Here is a 14,263-nt window from a genome sequence, read left to right on the forward strand (position 1 = left end):
ACCAGGTGCCCTAAATACCATTAACCACACCCATGTGACAATCACCGGAAACAACCAATTAGCATTTGGGCTCCTACAAACTTCTATGCTTCTTCTCAATACAAATATTTGACCACACATTTCTCTTATGCAGAACTGTACTTTCATGCTTTCATATTTTCCAGGGCGTTTTTACAGACGAGGGGAAGTCTTCTGGCTGTCGGACCAGTGTTCCCAGCGATGCCGATGCCTTGACATTGACAACAAGGTGCAGTGCCAAGAGGCTCCATGTGGGCAGCTGGAGACCTGCGAGCTGCAAGAAGGCGCCTTCTACTGCCAGCCGACCCGCACGAGCACCTGTGTGGTCTTCGGAGACCCTCATTACCACACCTTCGACGGCTTCCTCTATCACTTCCAGGGAACCTGCTCCTACCTGCTGGCTCGGCCCTGCTGGGAGGTGACAGGGCTGCCTTTCTTCAGCGTGGAGGACCAAAAATGAGAACCGTGGACATCGGCCTCGGTTTCTTGGCTTAGAGATGTGACAGGTGGAGGTGTACGGACACAGAGTCATGTTACCCAAAGGCAGTGTTGGGGCAGTCCAGGTAAGAAACTTTAGACCCTTTTATACCCTTTTGTTATTGTTAATTTGTAATTTCAACATGTATATTTTCTACTTGTTTCTTTATTTCTAGTCTTTTACATTTATATTGTACAATGCCATGTCTTGTATGCTGCTTCAACACAAAACATTCCCAAATTGGGATCAATAAAGTATTCTTATCTTATCTTATACCAGGGTCTATCGCGGTGTTTGCCTTGTTGATTCCTTCTAGTTGGGTCCTGATGTAAGAGTGCTTATTCAGATTATCTGGCTGCATTCATACTTTGCTAGTCAAGTCCTTCTTTGACCACCTTGGAAGAGTAGTATTGGGCAGTTGCTCTTGGATGTATCTGGCAAAATGTCCAAGTACACTCTGAAGATCCGGGATACAAGTTTTGAAGGTTCTGTCATGATAAAAGGAGAGCAAGAAAGTAATGGTATTCTCGATTGGCATATATAAGTTTTTTTTCTGCCATCATGCTTTATTGTTCATCTTTCTCTTCTCTCCAGGTGGACGGCTTGATGAAGACTTTGCCTGTCCAACTCGAGCTTGGTGCTATCAAGGTATACCAGTCCGGGGTTGCCATTGCTTTAGAAACAGACTTTGGACTCTTGGTGACCTACGACGGCCAACACTATGCATCCATCTCCCTACCGAGCTCCTACTTCAACAACACTTGTGGCCTTTGTGGTAACTATAACGATGATCCGTCCGATGACCCCGTGCTTCCCGACGGCTCGCTAGCAGAAAGCGTGGTGGAGTTAGGAGGTAGTTGGCGAGCAGAAGACACGGACTGGAGGTGTACAGATGGATGTGCTCAGAACTGCAGTGTGTGTGATCCCGTTACAGAAGCCTTCTACTTTCGCCCAGACTACTGTGGACTCATTAACAAAACCGATGGACCTTTCAGGGACTGCCGAGCTGTAGTGGACCCTACCGCCTTTGTGTATAGCTGTGTGTATGACATGTGCAGCAACCGGGATAACATCACCACACTTTGCCAGGCAATCCAAGCCTATGCTCTGGCTTGTCAGGCTCTTGGAGTCACCATACGATCCTGGAGATCTCGTACCTTCTGTGGTGAGTTTCAGCTTTAACTAGAGAATGCAATACCTGAGGAAATTGCGGTGTGAAAGCTGTATGCACAAAAGCTATCGCTAAACTGCAATGTTGGCTTAGATGTGTAATACAAGGGCGAAGACTTACTGTATATGTAAAATGTCGATGAACTATGGTTCATATTTCTTATATCCGCAGTAATAGCACGCATGTCCTTATTGAGCTGCACATTTTGATGTTCGAACTGCGCTTCTTGGATAAAAAAAAGTGTGAGAAGAAGGCAATCAAAAAACGTGTCAGATTTGTTTACAGATGAAGAACATATGTACATATGGAGCATGTTCTTAGCATTCAAATCAGAATAGTTCTTCCAGATTTGTGATCTTTGTGTCATCTAACTTGATTTATTTTTCTCTCTCTGGGTCTTAGCTTTGACTTGTCCAGAAAACAGCAACTACCAAGTGTGCACAAGTGCCTGCCCGGCCTCCTGCTCGGACCTCACCTCCCCCCTGTATTGTGTCCACCCTTGCACCGAGGGCTGCCAGTGTGACCCAGGCCACATTCTCAGCGGGAGTCGTTGTGTACAGCGCGAAGACTGTGGCTGTGAGCATAACGGCCTCTATTACCCCCTCAATAACACTTTCTGGGTCGGTGCCAGCGGGGAAGAAGGTGAATGTACCCTTCATTGCACCTGCTTGCCAAATGGGGAAGTTTCCTGCTTCAACTCGTCCTGCAAGGAGGGTGAGGTGTGTGTGGCCGAGGTGGGCTTGCTGGGTTGTTACCCGCGGAGGGAGGGAGTGTGCTCAATCACCCAGAACTCAGTGACCACGTCCTTTGATGGCACCTTCCTGCTGTTCCCAGATGACAGCTCCTACTACCTGCTGAAGCTGTGCAGTCCGGTGCCAGCTAACGGCTCCATGGTGGAGGTGAAGATGGGCCGGCGGTTTGTGAACAAAGGCCCAACGTGGAAAAGACCTGTGGTAGTTACAGTGGCTAACCTGGAAGCTCAGATGGGAGGGTCCGATTTTGACATAGTAAAGGTTAGTATTTTATACACTGTGTGTTGGGGAAATCAAATATTTTCCTAGACCCATAACTTAGAGATCTTCAGAATTAGTTTGGCTTTGTCACCTTGTGGCGGCAGCACCCGTTTTGTCAGTTCTCCGGCCGTTAAGTCCAAATAAACCATCAGTGTTTTCCCTCAAAGTTCCAGCTCTCCCTGTGTCTCTCTGAGTTTCGTCTCCATTGCTTCAGAAGTTTCCATCACACTGTGAATCAGCTGTTTCTTACCTATGCCAACAAATACATCCTTTGTTTTATGGTCCAAAAGGGTTTGTAGTTTCAAAAGTTTACAACACAAAATTGCAAAAAAAGACATTTATCTACTTGCATTAGTAAGCAAATGAGACAGTAGTTGAACTACCAACAACCTTTTACAATACGAGGTTAAATTCCTAGTAAGATGACATTATGACACCTTTTTGTGTTGCAGGTGAATGGTGAACCAGTGACGCTCCCATATGTCCATCCGATGGAGACGATGATGATCTACAAAGCACCGGGCAACGCCACAGTGGTGGAGTCCCGTGGTCTGCTTCGTGTCCAGTACAATCGCCAGGGATTCCTCAACATCTCCCTGTCCACCATCTTCTACAACGCCACATGTGGACTATGTGGCGTCTTCAACAGCAACACCACCGACGACCTCCGCCTTCCCAACGGACGCCTGGCGGACTCTACTGAGCAGTTCACGGAAGGATGGCGCTCCATCGCCGATGATCTCACGTGTAACGGCGACTGCGACGATCTTTATCGAATGTGCACGGACTTGCGTCTCTACCAGAATCCGTGGATGTGTGGCAACATCAACGACCCGGGGAATAGTTCATTTCTGGCGTGTCACGCGGTGGTGAACCCCTCGCCATTCTTCAGGAACTGCCTGTATAACATGTGTGTGAAGGAAGGGAACCGTTCAGTGCTGTGTTCGTCCCTGCAGGCGTACGCCAGCGCCTGTCAGGACGCTCAAGTAGGCCTCGCGTCCTGGAGGAGTGTCACCAACTGCCGTGAGTTCACTTATCTTTATATATTTGGATTATCATCAATCAGTCCAAAACGGAGATAAAAAAAAACATTAAAATAATCCCTTCAACATTTGTTGTCTAAACATAAAACTAGCAAGAAAGCCTTTCTTCAACAATATCTGTACAGGTTTTATATTTATTAACAGATTAACAACTCAAATATACAAACATATAACATACGGACTTGGAGTTGGGTTGTAGGCCCATCCTTCTTGGCTAGCTCGTTTGCTTTCAGCTTCTTGTTTCTGTAGTAGATCCACAAAAATACCAGTATTTTCATATTGAACTTCCTCTACAGGTGCTCCTCCTTTGGAAGCCATAAAATATAAATGTCACCCCTTTTACTTTTTTCTTTAAAGGTTTACTCCAATAGAATTTAAGATACGTATACTTTATTAATCCCAAATCAGGAATTTTTTCAAGCCATCACTAGCCATTAGAGAACTATGTTCCGGAAGTAAACAAAGGAACACATGGTTTTTAGCCTTTGCAGACTATTTACATCCACACAAACCTATAAACCACACTACAGGAGAGGGGAAAACCCCAGAAAGCATAACAGGTTACCTTTAAAAAAACTCAAAGCCACCTTTTAATCGTACAATGATTTTCCTTCTCTCTTGTGTTTCAGCTCTTCCCTGTCCACCGAACAGCCATTTTGACGAGTGCACCAGCGCCTGCCCTTTGACCTGTGACAACCTCGACGACCCCGAGGAGCCGTGCCCTCTGCCCTGTCAGGAGGGCTGTCAGTGTGAGGAAGGATTTGCTCTTCGAGACGGCCTTTGCGTGGCGCGCAGTGATTGCGGCTGCATGAGCCACGGCCGAACGCTCGCCACGAATCTGACCTTCTGGACGGACTGGGAATGTCAGGAACGCTGCTACTGCAACGGCTCTGACAACAGCGTTTACTGTCAGCTCGCTCCCTGCAACCCCGAGGAATACTGCCAGGAAGACGACGGCCTGTACTTCTGTTTTCCCCGCACCGAAGCCCTGTGCGTGGCGGCGGGTTACGGACACTTCCTGCCGTTTGGTAGCGTCCCGTTTGACCTGCAGAGCTCTTGTACACTCAAGATGGCTACCACGGTGTGCGGGGGAGAAAACACGGGTCAGGAAACCATCGGTGGGGCTTTTCCTCAGTTCAAACTGGCAGCTCGTAACGAGGAAAGAGACACAGGCCAGGCAATCTGGGTGAGGGGTTTTGTACTGGAGGTCTACGAGTATGAGATTGAAGTGTCTCGGAGCTACAAAAACACTGTCACGGTGAGTAACTGTTGTGGAAAATGTATCATGATATGAATACTTATCTTAAAGCCACTTTTCAAAACGTGCATGGCTAGTTTCCAATAGAGATAAGTGAGAGGACATTTGTATTTTCCCAATCGGGTGAAACACTAATCTATTTGTCCTTGTGGCCAAACGGTGGTACTACAACTTCAATTTCAGTCTGCGACATCATTTGGCCCACAAATACTTTCCCTATTGACTTACATTGTGAAAGTATGAAAGACGATTATTGCCACATGTGAACAAATAAATGTTTTTTTTTCTCAGAATTGAAAAAACTTACATTTCAGAATCTCAAAAATAAAAAATGTTTAAAAGACTGGAGGTCTACGAGAATAAGATTGAAGTGTCTCAAAGCTCACGTGAGTTAATTAATATTTTGGTTACTGTATCATGATATAGATAGTTATGTTAAAGCCACTTTCAAACATGGTCCCATGAAGGTCATTGTGGTTTTATTTGTGGACATTTGAGGACATTTTATTTCAAATCAAGCCGATTGAATAACCGGGCAGAGGGCGAATTCCTCTTTGATTGGCTTAAGGTGGATCTAATTTCAATAGGCATCTTTTATCAGGCTGGATTTGGCTCAGAACCCCCGACCCTGAGCGACATTTGGACCGGGTTCACAAACCGACTCAAAGATCTGAGGAGGAATAGAAATGACACAATGCTCACACACACACACACACACACACACACACACACACACACACACACACACACACACACACACACACACACACACACACACTCTATCTTTTCATTCTCTCATAGAATTAGATTATATGAGAAACACTCTTTCAGTGAGTCTTAATCACATCCGTTCAACACCCCGGGATTTCCCCTCATACTTGTTGCTCAGATGTGCGAAACCGGCTTTCCGAAGGAGAGTGTGCTAATCCTCCAACAATAACTCGTTTTATTGAATCTCTCTTAGCCCCTGTTTAACGTTGCAATAAACCTGCAATGTGCAATATAAACACTTTGCACAATTGTAGTGTGCAATAGCGTAAAAACATACATTTTTATAAAGGTCTCAATACTTAAATATGTTATTTATGTCACTTAGTAGTTTTAAATTGCTGCTACTCATCATTAAGCAATATTTTTTCACTAATGTGTCGTTTTCTTTTGGATTATTGCTTGCCTTTTTTACCTGCAATGCCACTATTGCTGTGACACTGTAAGTTCTCCCGCTGTGAGAATCATAAAGGAATTCTGATTCTCCTTGTGGAGGAAATGCTTAAGAGAAACTGATAAATGATTCATGGACAAAGTTTGTCTTTTTGTATATTTAATAAAGTAATAAAAAAGAAGTCAATATACAATTGAAATCGATGTCAAATGCAGGAACAGAGAAGCTTCATCCTCAGAGGATAGAGAAGTTCTGCTTACAGTCTCTCTATATATTCACTAAGGAAACAACTAGTCCTCCATCCCATCATTAAACCATAAAACCTCCCAGTCCTTAACCGTTTGCAAATCCACCTTTTACACTTTTCAAGATTCAAGGTGCACATAGCTACAGTATAGATATGTCACAGGCTCCTCCAACAGTGCAACACAATCAAGCAGATAAAATAGTTAAAGGTGACCTATCATGCAAAATGCACTTTTGTACGTCTTTTATACATGAATATGTGTCCCCGGTGTTCCAGGGAACTCACCAAGTGTCAGAAAACACAACCCTCTCTATTTCCCTCCATACCCAAATCTCTTAAAAAGGGGCTGCAACGGATCTGATACAGACTGATCCAGATTTGAACACTTCTATGACGTCACAGAAGTGGCGCTACGGCTATTGGGCCAACTCAGCCACATTGCCGTTGGAAAGCGCTGGAGACGCTGTAGTACATATGCCAGGCCTGTAGATGGTGCTGTTCTCACAGAATCAGCCCATGATGCAAAGACAGTGTTAAATTGAGCGAAATGAGGAATGGCTAAAATGCATGATCTGTTTGGTATTTTGAAAAATAAAAAGTATAAATATGCCTTATATAGGTATGGTCCTACACTATATTATTCAAATATAGCATGATAGGTCCACTTTAAGATAGAAAACTAGAATATAAATAGTGCAAGGAGAGTCTATATACAAGTAGTTGGAATATGATATATTAGTTAAATAATTAGCAAACAGATGAATGTTATGGATGTTCTTTCAAAAGTTCAGGTGTTTAACTTCCTTTTGCCCTCCTGAAATGTAACTCCTCAACATGTGTCTCTGTTAAACACAGACCAGACAAGAAATACAATTTCACAGAGTAAAAGGCAATCAGAGTATAAGACTATATGTTTTAAATGATTATTTATCATCTCAAAACATTGTCTTGCACTATTTTATCTGTTTCATTTCTTCTATGTCTAACATGTAGTTCTATTTCTTCTATGTCCTATATACAGTATGTTGCACTGTTGGAGGAGCCTGTGACTTCAGTTTCTCATTGTTTGACAATAAAGAATCTTGAACTGTAAGTAAGGACTTCTGATTCTCCTCTCTCAGGTGAATAAGGAGCGTCTGTACCTGCCTCTGAAGCTCGGCCCGGGGAGGATCCACATCTTCTCGTGGGGCATGCAGCTCATTCTGGAGACAGATTTCGGCCTGAAGGTGGCGTTTGACTGGAACACGTTGCTGCTGCTGACGTTACCCCGCGACCTCTTCAACTCCTCCTGTGGCCTCTGCCAGGGAATGCCCTTATTCCCCCCCACCCTCACCACCACCGACTGGGGCATGGCGTGGGCCGAGAGAGACACCTTCTGCCAGGTGAGCAGGACCTGTCAACTCACACTTGTTATTTCTTGTCATTGTAAAAGTTATTATGGCCTGAAAGTCGAAGGCGAAGACCTATTGTAATCCTTGGAATTTCTTTTTATTATAATTTTTTTCTACCAAATGAATTTTTGAGGGCCTTAGAACGCTTAAAAGACGGAGGATTTTTTTTGAACACTTGTCGGGTCAGGTGTAAATATATTTATATTGGGGGTTTCATAAGTGGCGCACACAAAATGGCTCTATAGCGCCCCCTAACAAGCAGCGTCTGGTTGTGCTTTCACCTACAAATCTGAAACTCGTTAGATATATGTAGCATGATGGGAAGCACAAAAAAGTCAGCGCGAGGTATATCGTAAACCCAACAGGAAGTCTGCCATCATTTTTTGAATCCTCAACTTTTGCCCTTTTCAGTGCCCGCGCCAAATCCATGAACTCATACAGTTTTAATCCGATTGACTCGTAGTTTGGTGAAACAAACCGTATCAATTCGTTTTTGCCGATATCGATATGTTCTTGCCGTAGAGTGGCGCTGAATAAACATCTCGCGCCAAGAAAACAATGATAGGTAATCTACGTAAGAGAAATGAAGACACAAGAAATAAACAGTCCAAAATATTTCTGAAATAGAAAATAGCATTAAAAGTAAAAGAGAAAAATATATATATATATACGTGGATGTGGAAATACAACTTTCCAGTAACAAATATAATGCAGTGAATGAACCATGAATCCAATATCACGGATGAAGATGACCTAATCTTTTCTTTTCAAGAAAAATGTACGCTAGAGGGGGACCAGGAAAGTTTTGAAGCTTCTTCTGTTGTACATGACAGAGACTATTTGAGAATGTATTACTTTGTTTGTACCTTGAACGTTTTTATTTGTTTTGCTTCTCTTTGTTTTAATTATTATTATAAAAAAAATATATAATTATTATTATTATTGTTGTATGTTTTGTTTCTGATGTGTTCACTAATAAAAACATTAAAAAAGGTGGGCTGCGGGGACTCGTGCCCTCGATGTGGCCTCGGAGAAACCAGCTCGCTGAACGACGCTCCTCTCATGGTGGCGGACGCAAACTTGGATGCTGAAAACGCGGCGAATGAAGTGGAAACTGGCATTCGTTTCCACATGGGAGACGGGCTGTATGTGTACGTGGAGCCAGAGGCTGTGAGGTTATGCGGGCTGATTGTGGATCGAGGAGGTGTGTTTGCACGATGCCACAGCAAGGTGGCGCCGGCGTTCTTCTATCAGAGCTGCCTGCAGGACACCTGTCTGGACCAGGGGTCGCAGGAGACGGTGTGCAACTGGCTCGGGATGTACGCCACCACGTGTCTAACACAAGGGGTTCCTGTGAGCGGCTGGAGGAGCGACACCCCCTGTGGTGAGTCTGGGAACTGCAGCTAAGTCTCATCTTTGCAGTGTGCAAAAAAAATTATAATAATAAAGCTTTATTTTTATATTTTTTTCTGAGAATATTTGTAATGATTTCTATTTTTTCCCCCCCTGAAAATCTGAATTCTGACCAAAAAAGAATTCTAAAATGTTTTTCTTCTCAATGTGCTTTCTTTTGGAATATTTTTTAGTCTCCAAGAATTGTTTTCTGATTTTTTGGGGAAAATAAGAGTTCTGAAAGAAAAGTGTTTATCTGACTTCTTTTAGAACTCCCAAAAGAGTTAACCTTTGATAAGACGTTATGTAGTTGAGTGTGAAAAGAGTCCAGCATCTCTCACTCAACTCTTACACCGTTATGAGAGCTCCATCCATCGGGCTTTTAGACATTTGACTTATCGGACCACACTTATTGTATTCAGTGTAATCGTTTGCTAACGTCTTTCCTCCCTGTGTGGTCCCAGTTCAGAGCTGTCCCCCGAACAGCCATTACTCCAGCTGTGTGTCGGTGTGCCCGCCGCAGTGCGCCCCCGCCCGCGGGCAGAGGGACTGCAGTCAGGAGTGTGTGGAGGGATGTCAGTGCGACCCGGGATACGTTCGAAACGGAAAGAGCTGCATCCTGCCGCAGAACTGTGGCTGCTACACTGATGGCAAGTACTATGAGGTCAGTCTCACATCCAGCACCACATGGAAGAAACTAAATCAGACTGGTGTTACAACGTTGCAATCAAATTATCTTACTCTGGAAAACTGGGAGATCAAGTTTAAAGTTAAACCTCTATTAGTGCCATTTACTAGAGGTGAAGTTTTATTTATTTTTGTATATATGAATAACATTGTATTTGTACTGTACTGACTTTTAGCTGCAAAGATGCAGAGTTAACTCAAAACAATGTCAACGGAAAACTGTTTACAATCATTTCAGGTTATGTTTCTATCCGGCTGACAAATTTAAGAACACTTTAACCTAAAATCTATTGTTGGAAGTTCGGGATTTTTATGTTTTGTAAAGTATTCATGACTCAAAACAGTTTTGAATTAGTTTTTAAAAACTCTCTGGCAAGTGTCATTTAATACCAGGAAAGTATAGGAATAGTGTGGATGACCAAAAACAAATTTGTATTCATTTTCTAACTTAACTTTTACCCTCATTTGAGCTCTGTTTTGGTCACAGAATATATCTCGGAGAAAAAAAAGGACTTAATATTAAATCTCGGTTTTAACAGAAATCTTTCTTTATTTCAGCCCAAACAGCTGTTTTGGAACACTGACTGTACCAAACGCTGCCAGTGCATCGGACGAAACCTGATCCAGTGCGACCCGCGGCGTTGTAAAGCTGAAGAAGAGTGTGCGCTACGTTACGGGGTTCGTGGATGTTTCGCTCGACGTTCCCAACACTGCGTTGCCTCGGGCGGGGGGGTTTTCAGGACCTTCGACGGTGCTTCGCTCCGCCTCCCGGCCTCCTGCTCCTTCGTCCTTTCCACAAACTGTCACAAGCTGCCCGACCTCTCCTTCCAACTCATCGCCAACTTTGATAAGTGGAGCACGCCCAACCTCACCACCATCTCCCACGTCTACCTCTACCTCAACGAGGAGAATATCCTCATCTCTGGGAGCACGGTCAAGGTGAGAGGGGATCGAGTACATATTAGTCTCGAGTACATACTGTTTTAGTCTCCAATATTTGTTGGATCAGTCAGTTATTAAGCCCCTATTTCACCCATGTAACACCAATATTAACTCCATATCAGACCATAATTAGACTGTTATTAAAATAATAATAATACATAATATTTATATAGCGCCTTTCACGAAACCCAAGGTCGCTTTACAAGTCGGGTAGGGGGGAGGTAGGGGAAAAGAGGCAGACAGGTTAAGTGGGGGGGGGGCAAGCAAGTAGCGGAAAAATAAACCTATCAAACTAACTATATACTATACTATATATATTAAGCAGTTATTAGGCCCATATTACAGTGTTATAAGACCCATATTACACCCATGTAACACCAATATTACCCCCTATTACACCGTAACTACACTGCTATTACACCCATTTTACATATGGACACGGCCTGCCAAATAAATGTAACCCAGGATACAGACAAAATGTTAGGGTAAAATATTTCTAACAAATGTTCCTGTTTCTCCGCAGGTGAACGGTACCCCAATTTCAGTCCCGTTTCTCACCGGGCTGATGACGCGTCTGTCCACGTCCGAAGGTTTCCTCGTCATCGACACGCCGCAGGACATCCAGATCCGATACAACCGCTTCAACACGCTGAGCATCACGATGGGCCAGCGGCTGCAGAACAAGGTGTGCGGACTCTGTGGAAACTTCAACGGAGACCCCGGTGACGACTACATCACGTCCAGGGGGAAAACGGCCGTCAGCGCGCTGGAGCTCGCCCAGAGCTGGAAGACCAACGGTATGCAGAACAGGTGGGTGAGGCGCTCAGGAAATACTGGAAAATACTGTACTAGGGATGAGAGCAAACAGGGAAGAAACACTTGCAATGAGTCGCTTGCAGTGATTATATATTATTGGGATAATCGAGAATATATCAATGTAAGAAAAGATCAACTAGTTTTAATGCCAGAGCAGCAAAAGAAAAACACAGGATAGGACAGGTAAGTGAATGATAATGAGAATACATATAAGAGTAAGAATGTAAGCCCCAGTATATTATATAAACCAAAAAACATATCCAGAAAAAAGAGGTATGAAAAACCTGTCCAGCATCTATCATGGTAGAGAAGTGAAATATTAAAATAAATATATAAAATTAGAGCCCCTTTTTTAATGTAGGAATTATCTTTTCCAACAAAGAAAAATACCTACTCAATGTTGACATTTTTTAAAAGAAAAAGAAAATACAGTATACAAAAAATATTACGGGGGACATAATGGGCTTTTTTTATTTTACTTAAAAAGGATGTACATTTAGGAAGAGGATGTATGCACGTATTTGTTGCATAAGAAAACATAAGATGATTCAGTACGTTTAAGTGCCAATAAAAGAGTTTAGAGCGAGAAGGAATCAGAAAGCCCTTTTTGTTTACTATTGAACCCTTTTAAAAATGGTTATAGGTTATAGATTTGTCTTTTGATAAACTGTTATTATTGTTGTTTCTAGCATTGCTCATCTCCCATTGTGTCATTGACAGTCTACATTTAATGTTTCTGTTTTTGAACCAGTGGTAGTACGAACCGAAGCTGATTTAGAAACATTTAAACCATAACGTTGATGTTTCTCCTCCTCCTGCAGTTGTGATGAGACCCAGTTCGTGGCTCTGGCTCAGTCCTGCGACAACACGGCGGTTCTGGCTCTGCAGAGCGAGGACGCCTGCCAGAAGCTGACCCAGCCGAAGGGATTCTTCCAGCCGTGCCACGGGCTTCTGGACCCGAGGCCCTTCTACCAGTCCTGCTACCTGGACGGCTGCTACAACCACCAGAAGGCCCAGGTGTGCGGCTCGCTGGCTGCCTACGCTGAGGCCTGCCGCTCCATGGGGACCCTCACCACCAAGTGGATCACCCAGGAGAACTGCTGTAAGGGCACCAGCCTCCTGGAGCACACACACACACACACATACACACACACATACACACATACACACATACACACAAACACACATACACACAAACACATGACACACATACATGTTTTCAGGATATATCAGGACTTGTAAAAAGATGTGACGAATGGGGACACGTGTTCCCCAACACCCTAGAGACTTGGGAATCAAAATAAATACTGTCCATGCCTCTAGGAAGACTTGCATATCTGGGGGTTTTCTCTAAGGCTGTAGACCTGCTTTAAATGCGACTTGTGAGGACACACGCACACAAATACAACGACACACACAACTATGTATATCTTGGACCTTAAGAGGACACTGACTTCCATAATAATGGTGGGTAGTATTTTGTTCGTCTCTTTGAGTCCCCTTAGTGAATGCATGCTAACTGGAGCTATCAGTGTGTGTGACAGCTAACACCGTGTGTGACAGCTAAAAGCGTGTGTGACAGCTAACAGCGTGTGTGACAGCTAACACCGTGTGTGACAGCTAACAGTGTGTGTGACAGCTAACATTGTGTGTGACAGCTAACATTGTGTGTGACAGCTAGCAGCGTGTGTGACAGCTAACAGCGTGTGTAATAGCTAGAATTGCGTGTGACAGCTAGCAGTGTGTGTGACAGCTAACATTGTGTGTGACAGCTAGCAGTATGTGTGACAGCTAGCAGTATGTGTGACAGCTAACAGCGTGTGTGACAGCTAACAGTATGTGTGACAGCTAGCAGCGTGTGTGACAGCTAGCAGTGTGTGTGACAGCTAACAGCGTGTGTGACAGCTAACAGCGTGTGTGACAGCTAACAGTGTGTGTGACAGCTAACATTGTGTGTGACAGCTAGCAGTATGTGTGACAGCTAGCAGTGTGTGTGACAGCTAACAGTGTGTGTGACAGCTAACAGTGTGTGTGACAGCTAGCATTGTGTGTGACAGCTAACAGCGTGTGTGACAGCTAACAGCGTGTGTGACAGCTCACAGTGTGTGTGACAGCTAACATTGTGTGTGGACCTGTCTTTAGCAGAATGGATCTACGACCCCTGTGCAGGAGAGATCTGCACAAACTTCACCTGCGAGCTGGAGAACGGAGGAGACCTGTGCGGCTGTCCGGAGTTACCCACAAGCACCGGCGGTGAGCAACGAAACCGGCAAATCATCCATCGCTTTCTCTAACTTTGTCCTGTTAGCCACACGTAAGGGGTTAATGTGCAGCGAGCCTGTCATTAAAGAAGAAAGAAAATCTCTACTGGGATAATTTTTGCATTTTATCCCAATATGTTACGTGTTTTACTTTAATTGTAAAGGTCACCTATGATGCAAGATGCCCTTTATGATGTCTTTCATACATCAATATGTGTCCCCGGTGTGTCAGGAGACTCACGAAGTGTCAGAAAATACAACCCTCTCTCTTTTCCTTCGTACCCACATCTCTAAAAACAGGGGAACAACGGAGCTGATCCAGATTTGCTGCGTCATGACGACATGACTAATATTTGGGCAGGCTTTACACCCACGGGCCAATCA

The 14,263-nt window shown here is 43.9% G+C and overlaps 1 protein-coding gene across 1 annotated transcript; it reads left to right on the top strand.

Annotated features, from left to right (window-relative positions):
• Window positions 1–164: 164 nt before the first annotated feature.
• Window positions 165–13,871, top strand: LOC104956420 (alpha-tectorin-like; the record flags this gene model as incomplete). The annotated part of the gene is given in 13 exon segments (XM_010783905.1): window positions 165–523; window positions 525–581; window positions 1,091–1,661; window positions 2,070–2,680; window positions 3,133–3,703; window positions 4,353–4,981; window positions 7,512–7,772; window positions 8,775–9,165; window positions 9,638–9,837; window positions 10,419–10,799; window positions 11,326–11,612; window positions 12,440–12,720; window positions 13,761–13,871. Coding segments are annotated over 13 exon segments (4,710 nt in total), but the record flags the coding sequence as incomplete, so codon positions are not given.
• Window positions 13,872–14,263: the final 392 nt, after the last annotated feature.

The sequence above is a fragment of the Notothenia coriiceps genome, unplaced genomic scaffold (genome assembly GCF_000735185.1).
Source record: "Notothenia coriiceps isolate Sejong01 unplaced genomic scaffold, NC01 NC01_scaffold00025996, whole genome shotgun sequence".
Classification (NCBI taxonomy): domain Eukaryota; kingdom Metazoa; phylum Chordata; class Actinopteri; order Perciformes; family Nototheniidae; genus Notothenia; species Notothenia coriiceps.